A 27258-nucleotide genomic window follows, 5' to 3' on the forward strand; every position below is an offset into this window, starting at 1 on the left:
CTATCTGCACACATATATAAACTTTTTTTTTTTTTTTAATTAGAAGTAAGAGGAGAGAAAAAGTTTAATAACAGATCACTGGAAAAATGTACACTCTGAAAGGGAGAAAGAGTACACAGAACACAAAGAACAGTAGTTGCATGTCAAGAACTTATTTCTCAAAGGAAACAAATAAATTGGGGTTTTATTAGCTGTTTCATTATGTTTTATTTTAGACAAACACAGAAAGCATATGTGCAACATCTGATGAAAAAGGATTCTATTCAAAACAGTCTCTCTACAAAATTCATTAATGTAGCATTAAATTGCTTGGCAAGGCTGCAAATTTAACTATAATTTAACTCTTTGGTTAATCCGTCATTGCTGACAGAGTTTATTTCATGTATTCTGACCTTTAAATCAACATGGGTTTTATTCTGACACACTAGCTCTCTCTTTTCAAGGACACTGTAGAATAGATGTACCTCCAAAATCTGCTATGGGCTACTTGTTTACTTTGTTCTTACCAAGTTTCACACATAAAAAATGATAATGCTCTCTACATGTATTTTGTCCATGAATTTTTAAGCATGACTCATACTATGAACAATTACCTTGCTCATAACTTCTCCTATTGCATGCTTTATTTTCTCACTAAATCTCACCAAGAGCATGAATCCACCAAACTTTGCTGGATGTCCTGGCTGCAAAACCAACTGCATCCTGTGCAATGAAGAATCAACCATGCAGAGGACAACAGTGACAGAAAAATTAAGCCTAACTTGGTGATACAAAAGCCACTTCTTTCACTCTCAACACTCTCTCAAGTCTCTCCTTGTGGAGCTTCATGTGAGTGTCAGCAGGAGTAAAGCTACCTGCATTGGTATTTATCCCCGTAAGAGCAGCAAAGAAAGTACTAGAGCCACCCACAGAGGTAAAATTCCCCAAGGCACAATGAGTTTGCCAGAGAAGGGTTGGATGTAGTGTTCACCTCCCTGAACCAGTTCTTCCTGTCAGCAGAGAGAAGCCAAGCTCCATAGCCTTTGCATTCTGTAGTATTTGAGCGCCATGAAAAAGTATCTATGGATAGCTAGAAATGTGGAGTTAGCAGTCTCTGTATTTGACAGCTGTATGTCAGAGGCTACAGGAGAGGTGGCAGGAAAGAGAAGCATCCCTCCTGTTGCACCCTCTGTAGTGTTATGTATTTTGTACACTTCTGCCCCTACAAATAAATCCATACTTCAGCGAGGACTTTGATCCCATTAATGTAGAAAGGGAGTCCATTTCTACTCCAGCTGTCTTGTGAGTGTCATAAGCAAAAGTGAACTGATATAGCCTTTGATATGATTACCTAGATTAACCTAACTAAATATGAAACAAACATAAAGCAAAAAGCAAACAGGGCAGCCTTCATGGCCAAGATTTAACTCTCCATCCCTAATAACAGCACTTAAGTTTAGCTCCATGAGGTTCTATAGTACAGGTGCTCTTGGCTTTTTTACAGCTTTCTTCCAGGAAAAAAACCCAGATTATAAAAATAACATAGTTTAGAACATTTCACTTACAGCTATAAATACAGGGTTCTGCTTGGGCCATGTGAACTTATGCCACAACAGCAAGCTCCACAAAAACAATGAGTATTGCATCACCTACATTTAATCTCTACAGAAAACATAGGAACACAGGAACACAGTTCTACAAGCCTGGTTTACTTGTGTGGTCTTATTGCTATCAATGGCTCTATTCATGTAAGTATGGAATGAGGAATGGGATCCAAGTGCATTACATCAGCAAAATTAAGAGTGCCCCAAACTACCCACAACACATACACTGGTAAAAAAACCAAAAAGACAATGAGACATCTTGTCAACGAAAAGCTTCCTTCCCAGACTGCATACTATAAACGGATGGTCTCAATGGCCAGGTTTTCATCGCACACTGAAATCACAGTCACCAACTTGGCCCATTAAAAAAAAATCTCTTACAATTTTTTTATATGTGAGAACAAAAATCTATCTCATTCTGCTATTTCCAGCAAAGCTTCTTATTTCACAGAAAGTTCAAACTTTGACCCATGTATTAAATTCCCAACAGAGGCTCAGAGCATCTTTCTTTGTTGAATAAATCCTCACAAATATAGCCTTGGACAGAAATCTAAAGTTTCAAATGGTTGCCTGTAAGAAAGGGTGCATTGTAACATTTGGCTAATATTTGCACTCTCTTAAAAACTTCTAAACAGAATGCATCTAAGGCAAAGATCCTGCTTCTCACTGAAATTCTGCTTCATCTGTGATGAAAGGGTTACATATGCTAATGTACAATTACTTATGTAGAAATGATGGCATATATTTACTCTGACACATCTTGCATTTCAAAATGGTACAAGCATGATTTTTCTCTCCAAAATTCATGAAAGCATGGGAAACCAATAAAGCCATTAAACTAAAAAAAAAAAAGAAAAAAAAAAGCTAGAGCAGTAAATTTTCTGCAGCAGAAAGAATACACAGATAATGAATATTCCAAACCACCCATTACTGAAAACCAATCAGAGAAGCAACAGAACATATGAAAACCTATACTGCCCACCCATCAAAAGAAGTGTGACAAAAAGAAATCCTAGAACTGTGTGGATTTCTTATTAGATGGAAAATAACAGAAGCATTCAAAGTAGAAAAAGCAAGTATTCAAAATATTTCTGTTGTTATTATAGAACAAACACAAATTATGTAGCCATAAGCCATAACTATTACGAAGTTTTCATTTCAGCAGTGGTTAAGCAGGACCTTAGCATGAAGTGCTATCATTAGGTATTTTTAAATCAGTATGTAAGAACTGCTGATTTTTGTCAAGTCTTCAAGCATTGTGGAAGTTTCAGAGAATTTTGAAGAAAGCCAGCATTATCCATATATCTTTATATCCTGGCTAATTTGTGTAACTATACACATATTAGCTTGACTTCATCCCAAGCAAAGTAAAAGAAGAGATCATATAGAATTCAGTAAATATAGAAATATATACAGTAAATGTAGTTATTTAAGAAAAATAGATTTTGTCAGGGTGACTCAAAAAGACGTTTCATTGATAAACATAGAAGTCATAACAATGTAGGCTCAGACTTCCGTAAGGTAACTGTTGATTCCACAAGCAGAAATTAAAAAATTAAAATAATCCCACACTAACTTGATACACATTAACCAATGAAAAAATGATTAATTCACAGATCTAAAATGTAACTTAAAAAAATAGGGAATCATCATAAAAGAAGTGATTCTAATGGGCTCCTGTGGGACTACTCTGGCCCCTGCGTTATTTAAAACTTTGATTAATGACCTAGAAACAATATGTAATTATTATTGGTGAGGTTTGAAAAGTCATGGAGATGCAGCAAATAATGAGGATTGATCATTAATACAGACAGATTCTTCTGGTTGCTGTATGCAACTAACATGTATTTTAATATAAAATATTAGTCACACATCTAGAACAAAGGTATGTGCTATTTCAGCTTAAAGGGTTAAAGTGATCCTTGCATATATAACCACAAGCACTTGCCCAGAGTAGGAAGGTTTGCATTTCACAGCGATACGACATTCATTGTCTAGTTCTGCCCACAGCTGAAAAAGGATTTTTATATACTGGAAAGGATTCAGAGGAGATCCACAAAACTGATTAAAATATTGGAAAACACATCGAATAGCCAGGAAGCTCAACAAGTTTTGCTTTTACGCTGACAAGGTTAAGGGATGAATAGATCTGAATCTAAAGTACCAAAACAGGGAGAGTTCTGATAAAAGACAGGTCCTCAGCTTAGTAGACAAGGTACAGCTACCAATGGCTGGAAGATGAAGCTAGGCAGTTAAGATTAAAAGTAACAGCTTTTTTTTTTTTTTTAATCAATTTTAAGCATAGCCAACTATTCAAAAGCCTTGTTGAGGGCTGTGACTGTTTCCCCATCATTGGGAATTCTGAAAATGAAGACTGCATAATGTCTTAAAAAGACATTTTCTGATCACAACAGAAATCACCTCAGGCAATCCTACCCCTTTGTTACACAACAGGTTGCACTAGGCCATCACAGCAGTTGTTTCTGGATTCATGAACCCCATTCAATACATGTACTGGCCTAAATCCTCATGTAAACCACCTATGCACTATTTTGTTCTTGGACCAGCTGCGTAAAATCCCATTTATTTCACATGTTATAAACCCCCCTTAAAGGATGTTCTGGCTTGTGGTGGTTGTCAACAGCTTAAAAAGGCCAGCAACAGCATCTAAAAAGTAACACTATGATTATTTTACCTTGCTAGTTCTCCACTCCCAACCATCTCCTATCTGCTGTGAATGTTTAATAAATTCTTCACAGTAGTGCTTGTATCTTTTTTCTTCCAAAAAGAGGTCCTCTTCACCCGCCATGTTACAGGACATCTGCAGAGCAAACTAAATGTTAGTACTGACAGAAGAAATGAACACTAAAAACTTTCACTGATTTATAGCAATTGAATCATAAAATAAAAAAGCACTCAGGGAAAAAAAAAAGTTTCTTTTAAGAAAAAAATACATGTTTCTTCAAGTACATTAGACAATCACAGATACACAGAATGGATGAAGTTGGAAGCGACCTCTGGAGATTGTCTAGTCTAATCCCCCTACCCGCAATAGGGTCAACTAGAGCAGGTTGCTCAGGATCCTTTCCAGTTGGGTTTTGATTATCTCCAAGGGTGGAGAAGCCACAACCTCTCTAGGGAACCTGCTGCAGTGTTCAATTATCATAGCAGTAAATAATTTTTCTTCTGTTTAAATGAAAAAATGTATCAGGTTGTGCTCACTGCCTCTTGTGCTTTCACTGCATAGTACTGAAAAAAGTCTGGCTCCACCTTCTTTATTCCCTCCCATCAGGTATTTATACACATTTATAAGATCCCACTGACCTTCCTCTTCTCCAGGCTGAAGAGTCCCAGCTCTCTCAGCCTTGCCTCATATGTCAGACACCCTTAATCACCTTTGTGGCCCTTCACTGGACTTGCTCCAGTGTGACGTTGTCTTTCTTGTACTGGGAAGCCGAGCTGGACACAGTAGTGCAGTGTTGACATATGTTTCCTTAGCAGTATGGTCCAAGCAATGACCAGAAACCTGAATACACTTGTGGGCTACTTCCACGGGCCTACCACCTCTTCCTTGGGCAGCTGCACAGCTGCACAAAAGCTTAACAACTCTAGTGTTTATGGACCCAGAGCCTACACGACAGCCATCAGAGTCCAGCTGAAGCAACTGTTCATGCTCATGCCAGCAGTACAGCTCTCAGTGGCCCAACAATGTGGCTTCAGGGGGTTATAGCATGCTTGAAATGAGCACCTTCCCTACCCCTCAAATGCTTCCCTCCCAGGGTCTTAAAGATAACAGCAAAACTCTCTTAAAGAATCTGGCCAGTTTTACGTTCTTCCCCTCTTTCAAAGAGGATGTGTCATAAATACAGCTGTTTCAATGTATTCATAGACATCAGGCACCACTGCAGCGCCACATGCAAATACTCAGTAACTATTACTAGACCACACCTTTTCTTAAGAAGAAATACAAAGGACACAGCACCTCATGCAGTGTTTATTATTCTTCAGGATCTGGCCCTATATCACAACATCATCCTGCCTGCCCATGACATAAGTTATCTGTCTAGCACTTGAAAATATGTTCTTTTCGATGGCAGTTAAGACAAGCCCCTGTTAGTCTGTTCATGCCACCTGGATGGCAGGGAAGAGGAAATGTAGGAAACAGACAGTGTAAATGTTTCTGCGATTCCCAAACTTCCCAGACTAGACAATGGACTGCAAAGCTGCGGTTAAGCGCACGTAACGACAGCCTCGTCCTGACATACGTTTTAGGCAGAGCTATGTGCTTTAGGAACTTAGCAGCTGTGAAGAGACACCAGGCTGCTGGTACCTGTGCAGCACGCCTCCCTTTCTTTCTGAAACCACCCCAGCAAGAGTGACGAGCAGATCCCAACTCATCCGTCGCACTCGGCCACGGGCCTCGCAGGCGGCAGGGAGGCCAGGCGAGCCCCCGCCGGGCCGACTCCTTCTCCTCCTCGCCGGCCCCGCGCTGCGGAGCCCCTTCCGCCACGCCACGCCACGCCACGCCGGCTCCCCCGGCGCGGCCCTCGCCCCCTCAGGCCTCCCGCCGCGGGGTGGGGGGGGGGGGGGGGCGGTTGCTGCCGGCCGCCATAGCCAGGCGACGTCCACCGGGGGAGCGGCGGGGCGCGGGCGCCCCGTCCCGCCTGAGGTGATGTGAAGAGGCGAGGCCCGGCGCAGGCCGCGCAGGGAGAAAAGGGGGGGCGCACCCCCCAGGACGACCCCAGAGAGGGACGCGGGACGGGGAGAGCGGGAGGGAGCAGCCCCGCCGCACCGCCCTCCACATACCGTGCCCTCCTCCTCCCGCCAGCTCCGGGTCGCGCACACCCCCCCCCCCTCACCGCGCATGCGCGCCCCCCGGCGGCCAGCGGCCGGAGGGAGGCAGCTGCGCATGCGCGGCGGGAGGGGCTCTCTCCGGCCGCGGGGGTGGGCGGGGAGCGAGGGTGGTAACGGCGCGGCGGGCGGGAAGCCGGGGCTGACAGGACTGCGGGGCGGGCGGCGGTGCCGGCCCTCCTGCGGCCCTTCGCGTTCGCTGTGTGAGGCGATCGGACGTGAGCGTGTTCGGCAAGCCTCTGGAAAGGCCCTCCTCTCTCCCAGCTCCCTTCTGTCGGCCCCCGACTCCCGCCCCCAAAAAGTGTTCGCCGCAGATAAATTTAGTTCAGGCTGGCCTTCTTCCAGAAGCTCAACAATGCCAGTTTTATCTGAATGTTTCTAACTGGTTTCACAGACTTAATCGCCCTTCTCTCCCTACAATATAATGTTATTACTTGTCCCTGACGAAGATGAGGAGGGGGAACGTGAAATTAAAATGGCCAGGTGACCTGAGTGCTGCCTTGTAACATAACATGGCGGTAAGTAGAAGAGTAATCCAAAAGGGTTATACAGTTGTCTGGATGAAAAGAAGAAGAAATGCAGGGTCTCGCCAAAACCGTAATCCTGAGCTGTTTCCAGGAGATGCCCAATGTGTAGTTCGGTGTTCATTTTGTTACCCAGCTGTGTTGTCTTCATAATTGCTTTTAGATCTGAAAATTTGGTAGGTGCACAGAAGCTGTTTTGCTACACAAATGCTAGAATAATTATTTTTAAATTTATGATTCTATTAAACCATACATTTTTCAGTGGTAAGGTCTTGTCTGGCATGACTAAGCTATCCAAACTGTACTATGCGGAATGCAGTACATTTGCATAGACTTACGTGGAAGGTAAAATGTTGGCTTTACCTCTCTAGCTGTAAATGGCCATTTTAAAGAGCTTTATGACTGTTGCATTAAGAGTAAACAAGAGCTATCCTATCACCTTTGGAGACCATGCTGCTCAGTGGAGAGCCTCCATATGCAAATGGTGCTTTGCTCTAGCTGGTTGTAATGTGACGTTCTCCAACTGTGCAGTTCCTAATTTGCTTGTAATTTGCTGGGTGTGGAGAGCTCACAAGGGCCAAAGCTTTTTGCTGGAATATCCCTGAGGTAAACCATTTCTCTTTGTTCTTAAAATTCCATTTTCTAGATTTTGGCTGTTAGCAGCCAAGTTCTTCAAATATGTACCGTGATTCATACTTAAAGATAATTTTCACTACTTTTTGTGAACAGTGAAATGTACCATCTAAGTCTGTAGTTTCCAGTGTTAGGTATATATAAGCAAAGGTTTTTTTCATGAAGGTATTCTGGAAAATTATTAATTGTGTGATGTGCTTTGAACAGATTATGGTACCTCCATAGATTACTATTTTGACTGCATATATTATTTTTGAAAGCAGCTGCATAGATTGGGTGATGCCATTATAACTACAAGTTGTGATGCTATAGTAATTATTTAATCATCAAAATTAATTATTTATATTGTTCTTCACTGTTTCTTTTAAATGTTGGGGTTTTAAAATTTGGTAAGTAAACACCATGTTGTCATCCAACCCTGAGTTTTGAGGGAAGATTTTTACACTGTGGAATATATTCTGTAAGCCATTTTTGCTAACAGAAAATGCCTGTGGTATTGAAAAAATGTCACATAATATGCATTGCCTTGGAAGCTACAGCTCCTGATTTCTAATTTTAGCTTTGTTACTGTCTCTCTGGATTTTCTTACGGAAGAGTCATCAGGTTTAAGACATAGCTCATTGAAAAAGTGGCTGATAAGGCCCTGATTTTTCACTGGTTAGCAAAGGAGTCGCCATGACTGGCAGTTTCCAGAAAACTAAGCCATAGTTTCCATATATTCAGATCCCTTTATTTAAAATCATTGAGTACACAGCCCCTGTAAAAATGAAGGACATCCAGTAACTAGGATTTCAACACTAGTGGCCATTTTTAAAGAGTATAGGCTTTAGCTGTACTGTTGGAGTGTCACAAACAGGCAGTATTGTCTATGGACATTAAGCTGAACATATACAATGTTAAGTAATTATGTATTGTTAAAAATAATAAATGGTTGACCTGAATATCCCCGTTCAGGACTTGCTGGCTTCCTCGTGACAAGCATAACTAAGTCTTCATGTTAGAGAAGTTAAGGTCTAAAACACTTAACTTTGAAAAACTGTTAATATCCATACATTATTGCTAATAGAAATACTACATATCTCTATGTAGACAGGACGCTGTAACTACTAGAGGTGGATTCTAATCCTGGCTCTGCTGTTGGCAAGTTTGGGCTAATAGTTTCAGTTTTCTATGTGCGTTTCCCTTTTTGTCTGTCTGCAGAGCAAATCAGACTCATGGTATATTCTTACAGCACCTGGTATCAGCTTGGTCATCTCCAGTATTGTTGCCAGGGCATTTCAGTAAGTTGCAGTGAGTGCCTCTGTATCAGGGGAAATGCATTTGCTGTCGTTCTAAAATTACTTGACAAGAAGTCCCAGCATGAGGGTTGCTTTCCTTCCTCTTCCTTCTTTTGCCTGTACTCTGAATAAATGCCTCAGGTTTCCATCTCGTCTCTGCCATACAGAAGCATTAATAGTCCTATTCCTTGTGTCACTACTTAGATGTTTATATACTTAAAACAAATGCATAATAGGTCATCAGACTGGTTTGTTTTATTCTAAATATATTAATATTATATATATAGATATTAACATATTAATACATTATCACATATTGGTAATTTTTGAGAGTAAACTACAGTTGTTGTAGGAACTTTGTTGGTTGGGAATTTTAGAACTAAACTAAAGATCATGGAAAATAATCCTTCATCAGCCAGGCGGTGAACTGAATGATCTCTAAAAGGTCTTTTTCATCTCTTCATCCTGTTGTTTGGTCCCAAGAAACACAGCTTCATTCAAAACCCATTGATCAGTCAAGCAGTTCAGGCAACACTCTACTCTCCAAGGAAAGAAGGTAACATTACAGCTCTCGGACTGATAGAATTAACACGATGTACATTCATCTTCACAAATCCTCCTTAGTATGGCTCAGATCCTGAGCAATTCACAGTAATTCTAATGCTATTTCTTCCACTTTCTTTTCTGATTACTCTTAATTTCTGATGCTGAGCAATGTTGCTAAACAAAAAGAGATAATAATCTGTTATTGCCAGTGCCTGACAGTACTGGGGTTGCAAAGTTTTAGAATAAAATAATAATGCTAGGTGAGCCAAATAAGAAATAATGGTATAGCCAAAGCAAAATGCTTTTGAAAATGTCTCGTGAGGCTATCGGACAGCGTGTTCAAACCCGATCATTTGTGCTATAACAAATAGTTTCTTCATTTGCTGTACTAATATGGTCACAGGAGCATATCTACAATTTAAGAAGGATTGCATATATAGACAACATCTGCAAAAATGAAAGCTGGACTTCATTCCAGTTGAAATTGATATTAGGAAACATTCACCACAGCTGACTGCTTAATTTAAATCTCTTCATTGTCTGTCATTAAATTAATAGTGCCTATGGAGATTCTGCACCAATAATACATTATAAGAATTAAAAGTAAGATATTCTGCATTCGTCTGCTTCGTCTGTTTAGGGGACTTAATAGTTGAAATTCCCCTGATAGAACTTGGTAGGTAGAGAGTTACTATTTCAAAATTGTTAACAAGCCTTATTTTCCAATAATCACTGTAATATTACAGTGCTCTTACAAGGTAGACAAGTAGTGTTATTTTCCTTTTGCTGGCAGAAAAAGACGAATTAAGTAACTTGTTGAAGGCTGTGGTGACTGTGTTAGGCTGGCAAATGGAGCTGAATTTTGAGGATGCGTCATCTGTGCCTTCAACATACTTGCTCTTGGGCCCTGTGATTGTTCTGAGAGAAAGTTCAAAATGAAACAAACTGAGAGGCATACAAACAGCATACATTTTTCATGAGTATTTTCATTCCACTCCAGCAGCTACCAACCAGCACTGAAGAAAGTACTAGCATAATATAGCAATTGTTGCCACCTTCTGGTTTTGGCAATTTTTCCTACTTACTTTTACTTATTTTATTTCATCTAAAAGTTCAGTAATTCTTTCAGCTTCAGGTTTGTTTTTTTTTTTTTCATTTGTTTTGTATTCTCTTTCTATTACTGTTATTCATGTTCCATTCTAGTTTTATTTAATTTTTTTTTCCTATTAGACCAATACATATCGAAATCAACTGGAGACAGGCTACATATGAAATACTTAGGTCATTAATATAAAAGATAACAGCAGTTGAAGGCCTCAAAAATGTTGCTCCTAAGCAGGGAAATTAGATTTGGGGGATGTTGAGAATAATGAGGATGCCTAATTGATACAGAAAGATAAATTTTTAAATCGGCTTACAAGTTCATGGTCAAAACAGCATTAAAATATCTGCAGATGGTGAAGCAAAGGTCATTATAACACAGGATTATATGAAAGTACAATAAAAGAATACTGTTAGAACCTATAGTAAATATATATAATTGTAATAAATAAGCAAGTTACCGTCTGTCTCTCCTGTTTTATTAAACGAGCAAACCTATGCTACCACTGTCTGGTTTGCTAAAATCAGCAAATTAGAAACTAGTTCAAAGTACAATGTGTGAAATATTTTTGTTCAAGATGCTAGCTAGATCAGAACTAGGATTCATTTTACACATATAAGGTAATAAAGCCTAGTACTAAGCTCCAGAGTAAATTATTCCAATTATTCATCTGGTATAGGCATGCAGGTCCACATATAAAATTAGCAGCTCATAATTAACACTGAAGTGAGTCAAGATGGACAGATATTGATGCTAGGAAAACAGGACTTTATTCTTGATTCCTACAACATATTATGAACCCAAAATGATATAATGTAACATGCAAAGCTGTGCTTTGAGAATCTTTTCCTCACATGATAGGTAGAAAGGTCAAGAGGGAAGCTGCCTGGATGGGAAATGACAGGCAAGAGCCAGACCAGTTATCATCTGCCTTGTGTAGAGCAGAGACTAGGAGCTTAACTTGAAGGTTTACTGTAAAAGTTAAGAATTCTGTTATTTAAGGAGACTGACTGAATTGAAGAATGAGAGGGAATTTCTTCATCAATGAAGAATGACAGATTGTACATTTTTTTTGTAAAGCAATTCAACAACAGAAACTACCCAAAACGAAAAAAATAAAATAAAATAAAATAAGCTTGCAACCTCCACTATCATTTTTGCAGAGAAAAATATACGAAGAAATTTAGAAGCCAAGCAAAAAGTAATACAAGTAGTAGCAGACATCACATAATGTTACTGATCATTAGTCAAAAATTGCAGATGGATTCCTATCATTACAAGGCAGATACTTTTGAACAAATGAATAGTGACAAGAATTAAAATTCCACCAAAGTGCATAAAACATTACTTTAAACAAACACTGGTTTTTAATTAATCTGGTAGCAGTCATAACACCCAGTCATATTTACTAAGATACTCTGTTTGGGCACCACTTTCTGACCAATCTATCTGACCAATGTGCAGCTACTAAAGAACTGTCATGTGGGAAAGGGCACCAAGAGGTGATCTTGTCATGGCCAATTCCTGACTGCAGGTGTGCACCCTCATCCAGGGAGATGTATAGCAGTAACTTTTGCGCTTCATGCTTAACAAGTTCTGCTGAAGTGCAAGCCTAAATATACTCCAAACCCTGCCTGCAACACAAACTGCACGATGGATCAGGACTTTAGCCTTTGCTGTACTGATGTTGCAGCTAAGTGCAGGAAAGCCGAGGAGGCACGAAGCCACCTTCCCTCATTTCAGGCTGTCTAGGAGACAAACTTTCCCTTATGGTTGCTCTAATTTACACTGGCTGAAATAATTACTCCAAGGCTGTTTTGCAATGTATACCAAACCCTTTTCCTGGCTTAGAACTCCCTCTGAACATTTAACATACAGCCAACAACATCACCAGGGGGGTGCCTGTTAAATAGTATCTGTGTATAGTTCAGTGCATGTTGTATCCCAGCAAGTTTGACTTAACACATATTATTCATGTCACAGCACTGTATGCATACAACATCCTGCACACAAGGGATGTACCTGATCCGTATGTTTGATTTCAGGATTCCTGGGGATCATCATAGATGTCTTTCCAGGAGTTAGATTGTTTCTTGGGTTTCATTTTGCTTTGCAAAACCCTGTTTTTTCCCCTTATGATCCCAAAGGGGGAAATAAATGGCTTTCAGAGACTAATGCTTCTGTAGCTGAGTGAGGTCCGGGATAGCTCTGGAGATACTAAGGGACTGCAGATGCCCCCAGTTTGTCCTTAAAGACTTACACCAGCCAAAAGAGCAACGTGCTCTAGCTCAGTAAAGGCTTGATGGATGATAAGGACAGTGTTTTGAATAGCAATGCGGGAAATACAGCAAGGCTGGTGACACCAAAGTAAAGAAGCCTAGTGCTTAAGCTCACAGACAAAATTAAGTCCTTCCCAGTCATGCTGTTAGCCATGGAGTTTTACTGCTCGCTGTTACTTTAGTAGCAATTTCTCTTATTAAACATCATGAAATCCTTCTCTAATTGCATAGGTCCCAAGAGAAAAATCAGTTGCATACCTAGCAGTGGAACAGTAGAACTGGAGTGGGCATTTGGCTGACTGAAGACACGTTGGCGCTGTGAAAATAACTTCTGATGTCAGCAAGGTAAAAGCTGTGGATATGACTCTGGACTGCTGTACCCTAGAAAACATTTGTTGGGCTGTGAACATGGACCTACAATACTGAAATTAAACTGATTTTTGCTGTCAGAAAGTATGCCTGTTAACACTAGTGCAAGTTTTTGAATAGCAGATTGGAGATACTGCTGTAAGAAATTTACCAGTTTACTTAGAAAAAATGTTGTCATGTATCTCTCAAGTGCAGGTGCACAGCCTGGTAACAATCTTCCTGTTACCAGTTGAAAGCCACTTTTTAAAATGTGAGCTAAATGGGTGCAGAAACAAAGTAACCTAAACCATGGAACTTGCCCTTAATATTCAACAGAGAAAGCAATACATAAAACTGCAACCAGGTGGAGTGAGAATTGTGTTTCCTGTCTGGTGTGTCCCTTGTCTGTCTTTCCAGATACTTCATCTCACCTGCGTTGCACTGGTTCAAGCAGAGGGTCAGGGTCAAATGTATTGGCTTCTGTCCATGCCAAGGCTGAAGGTGTCCAGTTCACAGGATTTCCAAACCCCATAGAGTTGTGTACAGCAAGGAACAGGGAGGGGCTTGCACAAACAACTGTAGATCTGCTCTTCCGTGAGATCCAATGCGGATGTACTCGATGACTACACAGTTCTCCTTCAGGCCTCTCCTCCCTGAAGTTAAGGTTTTTTAATGTTTTATTACTCTCTAGCATCCCTAATACAGCAATTGTGGCTGCCAAGGTGTGGACCAAAGACGGGGCTAGGTTCACTTGTTTTCCTAAACGGCCTCTCCTGCTGCTGTTACCAGAGGTGGACTAGTTGGCTGCGTGAGCCCTTAGTCTCGCCAACCAGGCTGTCTCTCTGATTTTTACTTTCTGTTGCCAATTCTCTTTCATAGCTGCCAAATCCATCTCCTGAAATCCTCACTCGGTATTGCTTCTCAAACACATTGTCTGTCATTCCTTCTTATTTTATAAACAGCTGGACTGTTTGCTTGTTCAGCCTTCCAAGCGGCATAGCTACCTATTCTTATTTGGATGAGCCTGTCACAGGAATGGAAAAAGGAGTATTTATCCAGTTTGATGTAAAGCACTGGAGAAAGTCCCCGTACTTTATTGTTTTCATCAACATAAGATCATGGCCTCTAAATTAACATTTTTAGTATTTTCCTGTTTGTGAGAAATCTAGCAAGTGAACAGCCTCAGCATGACATGAACATTATAATCCTTTCTAAAATTACATTTCTTTTATCATACAGCAGGTATTACAAATTGAGAATAAGGTTGATTTCTAACACATCATCTTTTATTGTCACGAGTCCTGTTTTCCAAACTTACTACTGAAATTATAAATGTACTGAATGCTTCAGAATGCAAGACAAAAATGTCATTTCAGCCAGTGATGGGGTTTTCATCAGGATATGCAGATGAGACTTTCAGAAGCCCAGTGGAAGAACATCATATCAATTAATGGGGAGTTTAGAAGTCAGTCTGCTGAGTTTGTTTCTTCATCAAAGACGGACAAAGAAAATGCTCGTTGCCTGAAAAATACACATAAGTGTCACCCGCCAGGATTTGAAAGAATCGGAAGCCATCCTGAGAAAATGATGAAGTGAGCGGTGAGCAATTGACCATTCAATTGACAGTGAACAATTAATGAAAATGTTTTTCTTCACACCACAGAAAGGACCTGCCATTTAAAATGGACACATTGGCACATGCTAAAATATCATCTCTGTACCAGACTTCATAAAGTTCTCTGTTAACTAACATAAGTTCATATATAACTCTCATGCTTTTGTTTATCCTTATTTGGACAAGGCCAAAGGCTTTTTTTCAATCCCTTGAATTATATAGTCCAGAAATTCACCAGACCTTCAAAATTCAAATCAGCTGTTAAATTACTGAGATATTATCAAATCCATTTTGTAATTTTTTTTTCCCCCAGAAAAACTGTACATTTATTCAGACAAAGATTAACCTGCAGCATGGCTGCATAAAGTCATGGTGTGTATCAATAAGATGATCCTTTGAACAATGCTGGAGTACTTCCCTCACCCTGAAACTGATGAAGATTGCTACTGCAGAAATGAGTGCAAAAAAAGGATTTGTAGGGGTCCAGTCCCCCAAACCTCTGTCAGCAGAACTTCCAAATAAGTTCTCCTCCAGTGTCAGTACTCTTTTTTTCCCTCTAGTACTCACCTTGTAATTTCTTACTTCTAGTCTACGATTCCCAAATGCACTGACCCAGTTGACCGAATTTACCCTGGCATAAGAAGCTGTAACTCCACGTCGTTCACTGAAGTTATATTTACCTGTAACACAGTTACACTGCGCTGGAACATTTCACGCAGGGAGGGTGTAGAGGTTATCCAAACCACTTTCCCATCCTGAGCGTCAGTCATTGTACTTTAGCCACATGCAGCATTTTTACAAGGTAAATAATACAGTAAGAGTCAAAGAAAGTCAGTAAGACAAGAGGTTGAAGAGCAGACTGTCACTGAAATTGGAATGATTTGTTTAATAACACTGTGAAATAGCACACTTTAGCTTACCAGCTCATCAGTGTCAGCTCCCCTAATCTGTACACGGCACTGAGAGCTTCTTAACGTAACAACGAAATCCATAGGCCAAATTCACCTCTAGTGTAACGCTGCTGAAGTCGATGAAGGTATGTCAGAATTAATTTAGCCCAGTAATTACTCTCCATTATCTGGAGTAATGGTGGGGCTGCAACACCTGACGAATGACAAACATGGATAATACAGGTACTCTGCCGCATGGCTGAAAGCATCAGCGTGACCATGCTTGGAAATAGCTGAGATCCAGTGTAGCCAGCACAGGCCCAGAACTGGAGGTGAAATGACTTCTGCTGAACTTCTCGGGTGTCTTTGTACAGTGCTCCAAAATGCTGCAGGCCGAGTACGGGTTGCAGAGCTAGCGTGTCCTCCCCGAGCACAGAGGAGCATAGTGCAAAGCTGCAGGAATGAGGTTTCCTCTGGCCGGATTTACTAGCTTCATTTCAGCACCAGCCGGATGGGTTCATGGCAAATCAGAAAAGGAGCCGCACCCCCCTGCTCCTTGTAGCTGGAGGACAACGCTGAGACATTATGGCTGGATCTGCACAGAGCTGAAGTGGATTTATAGGGGGCCTTAGCTGATATATACCTAAAATACAGCTTGTAAGCATTTAGCTTACATATAGCTCTGTACCAAAATGGGCCATGTCTGGCACATATTGTCCACAGATAATTGAGAGTTAACTGGATATGATTCAAACTAAATCATGTTTAAGAGACAGATTTCTTTTCCTAGGAATTTTCATGAAAACAGCCAAATTCAAGAAGCAAAGCCAAAATAAGATGTAAATTTAAATTGTGGATCCCTAATGCACAATGCACACACATTGTATGTGATTTGTAATTTAGAGGCCAGAGACGCAGTAATTGCGTGTGTAGTAACAGTGGCACGTACGCCCAAGCACCAATTCAAATGAGACGCACCCAGCAGAAGTGAACTGGGGTGCCCGTTTCTCATGCCTTGCCATCCGGAAGGCTTACACAAATCCAGGTCACTTTCTGTTTAATCCCCTTTTATCGCAACGCTTTGTAACTTTTCCCATCTCCTTACCTGCTCACAGTCAAACAACGTGGCTTTAGGGATGGATGCATTTTGTTTACATAAAAACCATTTCCACGTATGTCTTCAACAGCACTTATGAACATTGTCTGTCTGGTAATGGTCTTCCCTTTTTAGGAAAACGTTTAGACACAGAAGGGGCTAAAAGCAGTGGTTAGCACCCTGGGAGATGACAGCTCTTTGCAGGTATCCAGAAGTGGAGAAGCAGCTGCTGTACCCTGTTTTATCAACTGGAGGATTAGTGGGGGCTAGTGATGAGAGTGGTGTCGCCCATTTTCAGCTCACATCTGCTTCCATCTCTGCCACTACCTTTCTCCGTTACCTTTGGCAGGTTACTTGCTTCTTGCTGCTATTTTCATCTAAGTGCAGAAAGAGGATGAGGATGATAATGTAATAGGTGTTTTGAAGACTAACTCAATAGTACTTAAGGCCCTTTCAGACACTCAAGTGAAAACATGGGTGTATAGAAAAATCAAAGTACAATTATTATGAAAATGTATATTATTCTTTAGAGTAAAAGGGAATCAAAGGCAGGGTGATGAGATAATCAGACCACTGGAACTGAAGGATTTTTGAGACATACTATGAAATAAGTGAAAAGCAGAACATTTAATTGAGCTTAGGGAGGGTTTTCCTAGCAAGCAGTGTTCATTTCCTTCATGATTTTTTTTTTCATATTGGTATCTTAAACAAGATGTAAGATGTTGCAGTATGACTGGAAATAGAAGTTGTAAAACAGTACTTTAAGGGCCCAACCCTGTAACCTTATTTACAGTCTCAGTGAATACAACACTAACAAGGTAAGTCCAGATTTAGATCCCTATTGTTTTATTATTATTGGTTATATCATTAGATAAAGGTCTACCAGAGACAATATAAGTTTTTCACAATTGTGAGACTTCTTAAGAATTATGTAATCAAAAAGTACCTGAAGTTTTACCATATTTGGATTTATTGGAGATGAAAGGTCCGAACTAACCCACATTGCCCTCAAGTCCCCTGGCTGCCCCTAAGAAGCCAATCTTACTTCTGTAACTAATGTTCTTTTTCAGAGAACATCTGGTACTTCATGAAATGGAGTATCTACAACTCGATGCAGTGTAAGGGAATGACACTTACAAAGCTCAGGTTGCCACAAATCAGATTTAACTATAATTGTACTGCACATGATGTAAAGTCAGACATAAATGAGGTATAACACTAAGAGAGTGGAAGTTATATTATCCTACATTTAATTTATTTAACTTTCTTTAATTTATCTGCTTGTTTGGATTACACAGAACCATGAACATTCCAGTAGCAGCCCTCTAGTTGGGATTTCTATTTATAGCATGCTGTCTCTTCATTGGATGCCCCTCTGCATTAGTTTCAACGAGGCAATAATTAGGCCCTTAAAGCAGAGTTAAGATATCTTTAATAATTGAATTTAGATACAAAATTTACCCAGTATTCTTTCCAAAGACAATAATTTTTTATAATTCTTTGGGACTGTGAAAGAGGATACATTTCTAAATGTTCCTCTCTTACATTTTCTCCTGTTTTTCTTTTATGTATTTTGGGGCTAAACAGCCACCATCTCCACAAATTTCAGATTTCATACATGCACATATTTAGCCATAAGGCAATTCTCAACTTTCAAAATTAAGCATACAGCTATTCCCTGTAGAATAGAAGATTTCTTTTGCATTCTAAGTAATTTCTGTCTTGATAGCCAGGGGAACTACTTAGCTCTACAGAATGCTTAACTATGCTCAGACTTTGCTGCTAAGTTAGAGATGGGTTTGGTGGATGGACTGTTCGATGGGTAAGGAACTGGCTGGATGGGTGCATCCAAATAGTTACAGCCAAAGGCTCAGTGTCCAAGTGCAAACCACTAACGACTGGTGTCCCTCGAGGGTCCATACTGGGACAAATCCTATTTAGTATCTTCATCAATGACATAGACAGCAGGATCGAGTGCACCCTCAGCAAGTTTGCAGCTGACACCAAGCTGAGTGGTGCAGTTGATTTGCTAGAGGGAAGGCATGTCACCCAGAGGGACCTTGACAGGCTGGAGCAGTGGGCCCATGTAAGCCTCATGTGGTTCAGCAAGGCCAAGTGCACCTGGGTCGGGGCAACCCCTGGTATCAGTACAGGCTGGGAGATGAAGGGATTGAGAGCAGCCCTGTGGAGAAGGTCTTGGGGATACTGGTGCATGAAAAGCTAGACATGAGCTGACAGTGTACACTCGCAGCCCAGAAAGCCAACTGTATCCTGGGCTGCATCACAGGAAGAGTGGCCAGCGGGTTGAGGGAGGCGATTCTACCCCACTCTGGTGAGACCCCACCTGCAGTACTGTGTTCAGCTCTGGGACCCCCAACATAAGAAGGACATGGACCTGTTGGAGCAGGTCCAGAAGAGGGCCACGAAGATGATCAGAGGGCTGGAGCACCTCTCCTATGAAGACAGGCTGAGAGAGTTGGGGTGGTTCAGCCTGGATAAGACAAGGTTCCGGGGAGACCTTACAGCAGCCTCCCAGTACCTAAAGGGGGCCTGCAAGGAAGCCAGAGAGGGACTTTTTACAAGGACATGTAGTGATAGAACAAGGGGTAATGGCTTTAAACTGCAAGAGGGTAGATTTAGATGAGATGTAACGAAGAAGTTCTTCACTGTGAGGGTGGTGAGACACTGGAACAGGTTGCCCAGAGAGGTTGTGGATGCCCCATCCCTGGAAGTGTTCAAGGCCAGGTTGGATGGGGCTTTGAGCAACCTGGTCCAGTGGAAGGTGTCCCTGCCCATGGCAGGGGCTTTGGAACTAGATGATCTTGTCCTGGTTTCAGCTGGGATAGAGTTAACTGTCTTCCTAGTAGCTGGTACAGTGCTATGTTTTGAGTTCAGAGCGAAGAATGTTGATAACACTGATGTTTTCAGTTGTTGCTCAGTAGTGTTTAGACTAATGTCAAGGATTTTTCAGCTTCTCATGCCCAGCCAGTGAGAAAGCTGGAGGGGCACAAGAAGTTGGCACAGGACACAGCCAGGGCACCTGACCCAAACTGGCCAACGGTGTATTCCATACCATGTGACGTCCCATCTAGTATAGGAACGGGGAAGTGGGGGCGGCAGGGATTCGCCGCTCGGGGACTGGCTGGGTGTCGGTCGGCGGGTGGTGAGCAATTGCACTGCGCATCATTTGTACATTCCAATCCTTTCATTATTGCTGTTGTCATTTTATTAGTGTTATCATTATCATTATTAGTTTCTTCTTTTCTGTTCTATTAAACCGTTCTTATCTCAACCCACGGGTTTTGCTTCTTTTCCCGATTTTCTCCCCCATCCCACTGGGTGGGGGGGAGTGAGTGAGCGGCTGCGTGGTGTTTAATTGCTGGCTGGGGTTAAACCATGACAGATCTTTAAGGTCCCTTCCAACCCAAACCATTCTATGATTCTATGATTCTGCAGTTTTAAAGGAAGAAAACAAAACCAAGAAATATTCAACAATCTTAATCCCAAGTACACTTGCCAGCACAGCCCTTAGTGCAGCTCTCAGTACTGTAGCTGATGCTATTAGAAATATCAAGAGTGGCACTAGAGATAAATATTTCTTCATCACCATCTCTTGTCTGACATGAACTCAAACACCAGTTAAGAAAAACTACATGCAGTGGTTTTCACTACATAGTGTATGCAATCTAGACTAACTGCTTATCATCAACACCTAATTGTATGAGCTGCGGTGTGCCTGGTCAAGGTAGGGGAGTTCACTACGTCAGCTGCGGATGGTGGGGACGACATGGCAGAGGTTTAGGAAGGACACCTGTGAGTTTGTAGAGGGTTGAATGACATAGCTGCGTATTTCTTTCCTCTGAGTGTTTGAGTTGTTTTTTCAGTGTGGAAACTTTACTCCAAAATTACCTTTTTAGCGTGTGGGAATCAGACAGATAGCAATTTTGAGAATGTCTTGAGGGAGCAAGGTGATTTGAGTGATGAGACTCATAAGCCTTGTAATTACAGTAATTATGAGACCATACCTCTACAGGTAAGAACTCATAAGTAAAAACATTAGCATGACCATTTAAACAGCTCAATAATTCATTCCAGGGCATGTGGTTACAGTGCAATGCTTAACATAAACTTCATTACTCTGTTGGCTCTTGTCTTACCTCTGAAGTGTGCATCCATCCTGTAAATATAGATCCCTTTGTCCTGTACTATTTGTATGTAGTCTTTTTAAGACAAGTCTCTAGCATCTGTAGCAGCTGGTTACAGGTGGTCAAATCTTACTGCGTGTTTTAGACATTGTTTGCCCTGCAGCTTTATAAAGAAATAGCCTGAAACACTGGAATGTTCTGAGTCAGATTTTACTCAGAGAAAAGCATGTTGTAAAAACATATACTCTACAAAGGGAAGTTTTCTGTCCTACAAGTCCTACATGTGCTTTACTTTAGCCCTGACCTGCTGCCTAATGGGATGGATGAGTAAGGGAAGTTTGGTAGTATGAGGGAATGCCTCCTTCCTAGTCATTCTGTGCTCTTTTTTTTATTTATTTACACAGCACTTCAGTGCCAGGTATGTCTTCTGTCACTGCGAACTAGTAACGTCACAAACCTTTTGAATGGTACTGAGGGAAGCTTGTTAGAAGTCTCTCACCAAGTGGACATGCTGAGACAGAGGATATAAAAAACACAGGGTCATTAGATGGGATATTGTTAATATTCTTCAAAGTTTGTATCCATGAGTTATAACACTAAATGCCAGTCATAAAATGATGGTATCTTATGGAAACTGCAGATGATCCTTTTGATCACAGCAGTATATAATATTTCTTGAAGGTGTGTGCAGGACAAGTTTGTACAAATCTGAGCTTGTTTAGTTTTTCATTCAGTTTCATTTTGCTGAGTTTTACTCTCATTGGGGAATACCTGCATTGTTCATCATTTACATTTATGATGCTAACAAACACATTTTATCATCCAGTGATTTTTCTACTTCAGTGTTACAATTTTGTTCGGAATTCGGAGTGTTCTAATCATACAGTTACTGCTCCATACTAAAATCACTTTTAGTATCAATCAGTTTCAGCTACCGCTGAAATGATACATTTATGTAAAACGTTATCAGCAAGGAGTCACGTGTAACATTTGCAATCCAATTAACACATTTTTTAAAAATACAGTGGGCATAGGCTGAAACAAGAGAAGTTCTGGCTTAGATACCAGGAGAAAACTTTGCATCATGAGGACAGTCAAGGTTGTCTGGAGAGGTTTTCCAATATCCACTCTCCAGCCTTGGAGCTTTTCAAGACCCAGCTGAGAAAAGCCCTGAGCAACCTGGTCCAATCTCATAACTCGCCCTGCTTTGGGCAGGAGGTAGGACTAGACACCTCCTGAGGTCCGTTCCAGCATGGATTGTCCTACAAGCCTGTGAGTTATTCTGGTTATCTGAGGCGGTTGTTGACAGTGTGTACGTCAGGACTCAGAGCAATAGGTATGGATTACATTCCTGACAACTACCAGTTCTTCGGACATCTTAAGACTTCTGTCACAGAACTCAGTTTTACTGTACAGTTGTTTATTATGCAATTAAAACATAATTCCTCATAAAAGCTGCAGTGTCCAGTCACATACGAAATCACTGCATCTGTCTTTCCAAAACCTGCCATATGAAGCAAAACCAGCCTCATAACCTTTGCATTATCTCTGTCTTCGTATTTGTGCTGATCTTGCATTAAAGGCTGCAATAGCTACTTTACAGATCAGGTTAAGAATTTGCTTTTTGATATAAACATGTTTTAAGCATTTTCTCCCCCCTGGCCTTTTTAGCTTCTGTGTAATAAAACAGCTCCCCCTAAAACTTTGCATCCTTTCTCACTTCCAGATATGTTTTTATAGGAGATTTTGGTAAAATATATAAAATAAGATCCTGAATTGCACTGTTTAGAAACAAGCTGAAAATTCTTTTTGATTTGATTTTGGCTGAACTTTTCTCTGGAATCTTTGCTTTGATTTTGGTTGTGTTGGCCTCATTAAGGAGAAGTGCCCTAGTATTTTAGGAAGACTGCTGAGGGATTAAAATATATATACAGGCTTATTTCTTTGGGTGCTTTTATGTTTATTATTTCTTTGATTTTACAAAATGGGGATTTATCCAGGACTTTAAGTGACCCTCCCACTAGTAAAGTGGCCCTCCGAAGAGCAACATCTGTATTAGCAATACTATCAGCATTTATACATACCGTACACAAAAGAATATGTTAAAAGAATATTATTACATTTGCAAAGTCAAGTACTCAAAAGTCACAAAAGACAGAATTAAGCTTTAATTTGTCCATCTTACACAACAGCATTCTGGTATAGTGACTAGTGACTGAATTGTGCAGTACTTGCCCACCTTTTTGAGGCACAGAATAGATGATGTTCTTTTAATGAGCAGCTATACATTTTTTATGCTTTTCCTCATTCTCTAATGTGTTGTTGCAGGTCTTATTTACTGTACTGAATTTAAACCCTGTTTGGAAGACTGAATTATTAATTGCTTTTTGGGGTGTCTCATAAGGAAAGCATTCCACTTCATCAGAGGAATCTTCACAGTTCCTGTGTTAGATAGGGCAGTACTTCCTATGACTGTACGCTGGTTTATAGGAGAGAACTGCAGTGCACAGAAGAAGATCAGAGGTATCTGTTAATTTGGTATGCCTAGGACTTTGATTTTTTTCAGAGAACTGACATATGCCAGAACTGACAGTCCCCTCTGATTTTGTTTGCAACCGCGAGCACTCGCAACTTCCACAAATTAGGTCACAGAGTCTCCAGTCAGGGAGCTAGAAAAAGAGGAGGGCACAGACAATGACCACCTGTGATAAATTTGGTTAAATGACTTGCTTCATGTCACGACAGTGACAGAGTCCTGTCATGGGATTTACCAGAGTAGCATTCAACGGTTTTAATCATTAAAGCATCCTTTCTGTGTTAGCAATATCCTGACTTGCCAACCAAATACCTTCTACCTTCCAGACCAAATGAGTTACAGCTCCTACGGAAAACAGCCTCCCTTCCTGCAAGCCATGGTTCATCTACAAGCAGGTCCACCCTGGGCACTGACAAGGGGAGAGTGCCTGTGAACGATCACCTCACTACAATATATAAGCATGTTTACGTGTCTAAGTTGGATGTGGACAACTGGCCTGGAAAACTTCAGCCAGAAGACTGGCGAAGTTATTACCAACTGAACACACTCGCGTCAGCGGGAAATGTGCATGTCAGTCACAGGAAGTTACTATCCATACCACACCATTTACAATAAACTTTCAGTAACATAAATACGGATGAAATAGGAGGTCTAATACTCAGGCTTACCAGAACACATGAACTGAGTGTATTAGGCCTGGGTTAGGGGGGAATACAGAAGGGACAGAATACATCAGCATACAAAGCTCAGACAGCAGCGGCTCACAAAGATGCATATAGGCAACGACCAGGGGTGGGAGACCAGAGGCACACAGCAGGCAGTTCCCGCAGGTGAGGGGTTCTGTAATCGCAGGAAGGGGTTGGCTTGACACCCTCTCCCTGGAAACACAGATGAAGATGTTGGGCAAATTAGAGAGAGAATCATCCTGTGACTGAATTGCAGCAGCTTCTTTGCAGTTCAAGCACCAGAGCTTTGCAATGAGACCAGGAGAAAGGGTGGTGCTACAACCTGAGCTGGTGGGTAACCTGAACCCCAGAGATGGAGGGAGCAATCCCATTGTCACTTTGGGAGCTGTTTTGTCACCCCCAACCTCTCTGAATCGCTCACTGATTATCTCCTCATGATTCCTGTAACCCACAAACGCATGAAGACTTTAGTAGCAGGATCTAAAATCAGGAACTGCTTTTCTGCTACTGTCATCATTCTTGCACAAACCCACAAGAAAAGTCTGGGCTAGAGTGTGTGTGGGGTGGATCCTGGGTCCCTCAGGAATCCCTCTCTTATTGCTGTCCTCCTTGATGCGCAAGAAGAAACTTCCTAACATATCAAGAGGACTTTTCCTTCTGGGAAAAGAAGTTCTAACTATTCCCTTTTCAAAAAATCTTAAAGGAACTGATTTACTCTTTTTGTCTCCTCTCTCTTTCTTCAGGCAAAAAAAAGTTGCCCAAACATTCTCTTTCTCCAAATTCCTCACACACCCTGTTTTAAAAAGCAGCAGCACTAGCTCTGCTTTGGTTTCACTTTTTCCTCCTCAACTCCCAGAAACGAGTCTGTGATTATTACACCCTGCTCAGCTAATTTTTTTAGAGGGAATACAACTTACACTGTACAACTGAGTGATCTGCTTCTTTAACATCAGCTACAGTCTCCCATGCTCATTATTATTCCCTCCCAGTTTACAACATGCACATTTTTGGAATACTTGCATAGATCTATGCAAGTCTGATGATGTTACAGCCATTTATTCTCCCCAGCCAAAAATGCTAGTATCTAGACTTAACAGTGTAACAGTAACTATTTTCCCCCAAAAGAGAAAACGAAGGACGCACAGAGCCGTCCACACAAATTGTAGTGGTAACACAGAATAGTTATAAATACAAGCACGCTAGTCTGCGATAGCCACATAATCATATAATCCACACATTTCCTAGCTCCAATCAGATCAATCAGTTTAATTCTCTTCATAAAAAAACTCCTTTACTACACTAACTAATCCCAGCAGGACCGCACCTACAACCTAAACTGACGTGCTTTAATACACTTTAGAGAGATATTTCTTTTTATACCTCTGCTACATCTAACTACTGCTACACAAAACAGACAGGATACATCCTTTTACCACCACAGAACAGTAAATGAAAGTTAAGGTTGAGCAGGGTGACAGCCAATGATGAATGCTCGCAAGGCTGTGGGGAACAGGTTAGGTCTCACAGGACTTTTGTAAGTGGTATCTGGACCTTGTAAACTGTTGGTACGTTTTTGTAACAAAAAATTAACAGTAAATTTGCTTGTTAGCTGGGGTCCCTATCCTTGTATTATCAAACTCAGCTCTTAGATGACAGATTTAATCTTTCTCATGATCAGTCAAAGCGCTTTTAATTTTGAGACACCTTTAATATGCAATCCGAGAGCATCACAGCACTCCCTCAAAAAACGTACAGGCAAAAGATTGAGGGTGCTTTTCACGTGGCATGCCATTTACCTCTGGTGTATTACAGTGTAACTCCAGCTGAAGTTTGTGGGAGCTGCATTAGCACATAGAGGTATATGAAAACAATCATTTTGCACTACTCTGGAATAACCTTTCCCAGACTGCTCCAGGGGAGAGCCATGTCCACTCCTCCTTAACTGAAGAATGGTTCCTGCTACACTACCTTGCTGTCGATGTGCATGGGCTGGTACTACCGCAGGAGACTCACACTCTTGGCAATACAGTCTTTGTTCGTATTGCACCACGCCGATCCCTTCCTTCTGCAAAGGGCAACTCTGCACCATCTGAAGTCACTGCAGAGGTGACCCACAGCAGACCTTCAACTAACACATTCTCCTTCTCCTGACAAACTATGTGCAAACTGTGACCCTTTTTTTCAGCAAGGAAGAAACCCTCTCGAGACCAATCTGACAGCTCTCACACCGTGTATCTGAGCAACAGAGGTGCACAAAGGCTCTGAAATCACTCGACACTTGGATCAAGATTTGGCCCCTAATGACTGATCAGAGGAACCAAGTACTCCCAAAGTGTTACCCTCACTCACCAGTAGTCAAGCCAGGACTCAGACTAAACTTTTCTGACACGTTACATATTGAAATGTTTTAAATAATAGCCAGAAAACTTACTAGACAGGAACTGCATCTTGATAGTTCCAGTATTTACCTCCTCTCTGTCTTCTCTTAGTTACTGCAAACAGAAATTAAGATTAACACAACTGTTAACTTCTGGAGCTAAAAGAAATGCAAGCAGATAAAGTGGATAAAGAAAGAACAGGACAAGCTGGATGTTAGTTAGTTTTATGCATCATCATGAATATAGTAGTAAGCCTCTGCCGAGACAATAGCAATTAATGAGGTAGTGAGCAAAAAGGTTTACCTTACATAAGGACTGTCAGATACAAGATTGTGCGGTCACTATTGCAGTTCAGACCTTATCATTAGTGGGTTATAAATACAGATTTCAGTTTCCCACTGAGTTCATTTGCTGACTGTATGCACATTTTAGAGAGCTGCTGAAATGTTAAATCCACACTTCAGATGTTTATGTTTTCTTATTGTATACATTAATGAATCAAGCCACATGCTAAATGGGCATTTGGTGCATTATTTAAGTAATTTCCTAACACACAGTAAGGAAAAACATTTTGTAAGCTCTGCCATAAGAAGGAAAGATTTAAGATTTTGTCCACAGTGGTAACTTAAATACTCTGCCATGATTCATGACTAGAAGACTGGTAGCCACTGTACCAATAAATAAACTGCTGCCCAAATCTAAAGTAATTCAAGAGATAATAACTATAAGTTAACAAATTATTTTTTTCTAGGCTAAGAAATTTATCTAG

At 40.9% G+C, this 27258-nt stretch overlaps 1 protein-coding gene and 1 long non-coding RNA gene across 6 annotated transcripts in view; one reads left to right on the forward strand and one right to left on the reverse strand.

The window, feature by feature from the left end:
* ATG10 (autophagy related 10) overlaps window positions 1-6427 on the reverse strand; it is an 80533-nt gene extending 74106 nt beyond the window's left edge. The window contains exons 1-2 of one of the 4 annotated variants that reach the window (XM_052777469.1): window positions 6390-6427; window positions 4279-4404 (exon numbers count right to left, since the gene is read on the reverse strand). In XM_052777469.1, the coding sequence (XP_052633429.1) occupies window positions 4279-4404 (126 nt within the window). In that variant the 5' untranslated portion in view covers window positions 6390-6427. Of the gene's footprint in view, window positions 1-4278; window positions 4405-4907; window positions 5849-5913; window positions 6067-6389 lie in introns of those variants that run through there. The other 3 variants (XM_052777471.1, XM_052777470.1, XM_052777468.1) reach the window with 3 other exon arrangements.
* A 242-nt stretch (window positions 6428-6669) lies between these two features.
* Window positions 6670-27234, forward strand: LOC128136736 (uncharacterized). Of its 2 annotated transcripts, none has more exons than XR_008233457.1 (3): window positions 6670-6952; window positions 13027-13140; window positions 23218-27234. It is a non-coding gene; the product is annotated as an uncharacterized LOC128136736 (long non-coding RNA). The 2 variants fall into 2 exon arrangements; XR_008233456.1 differs by lacking the exons at window positions 6670-6952; window positions 23218-27234 and adding exons at window positions 8522-9424; window positions 13561-16905.
* The last annotated feature ends 24 nt before the right edge of the window (window positions 27235-27258 follow it).

Source organism: Harpia harpyja, chromosome Z (genome assembly GCF_026419915.1).
Source record: "Harpia harpyja isolate bHarHar1 chromosome Z, bHarHar1 primary haplotype, whole genome shotgun sequence".
Classification (NCBI taxonomy): domain Eukaryota; kingdom Metazoa; phylum Chordata; class Aves; order Accipitriformes; family Accipitridae; genus Harpia; species Harpia harpyja.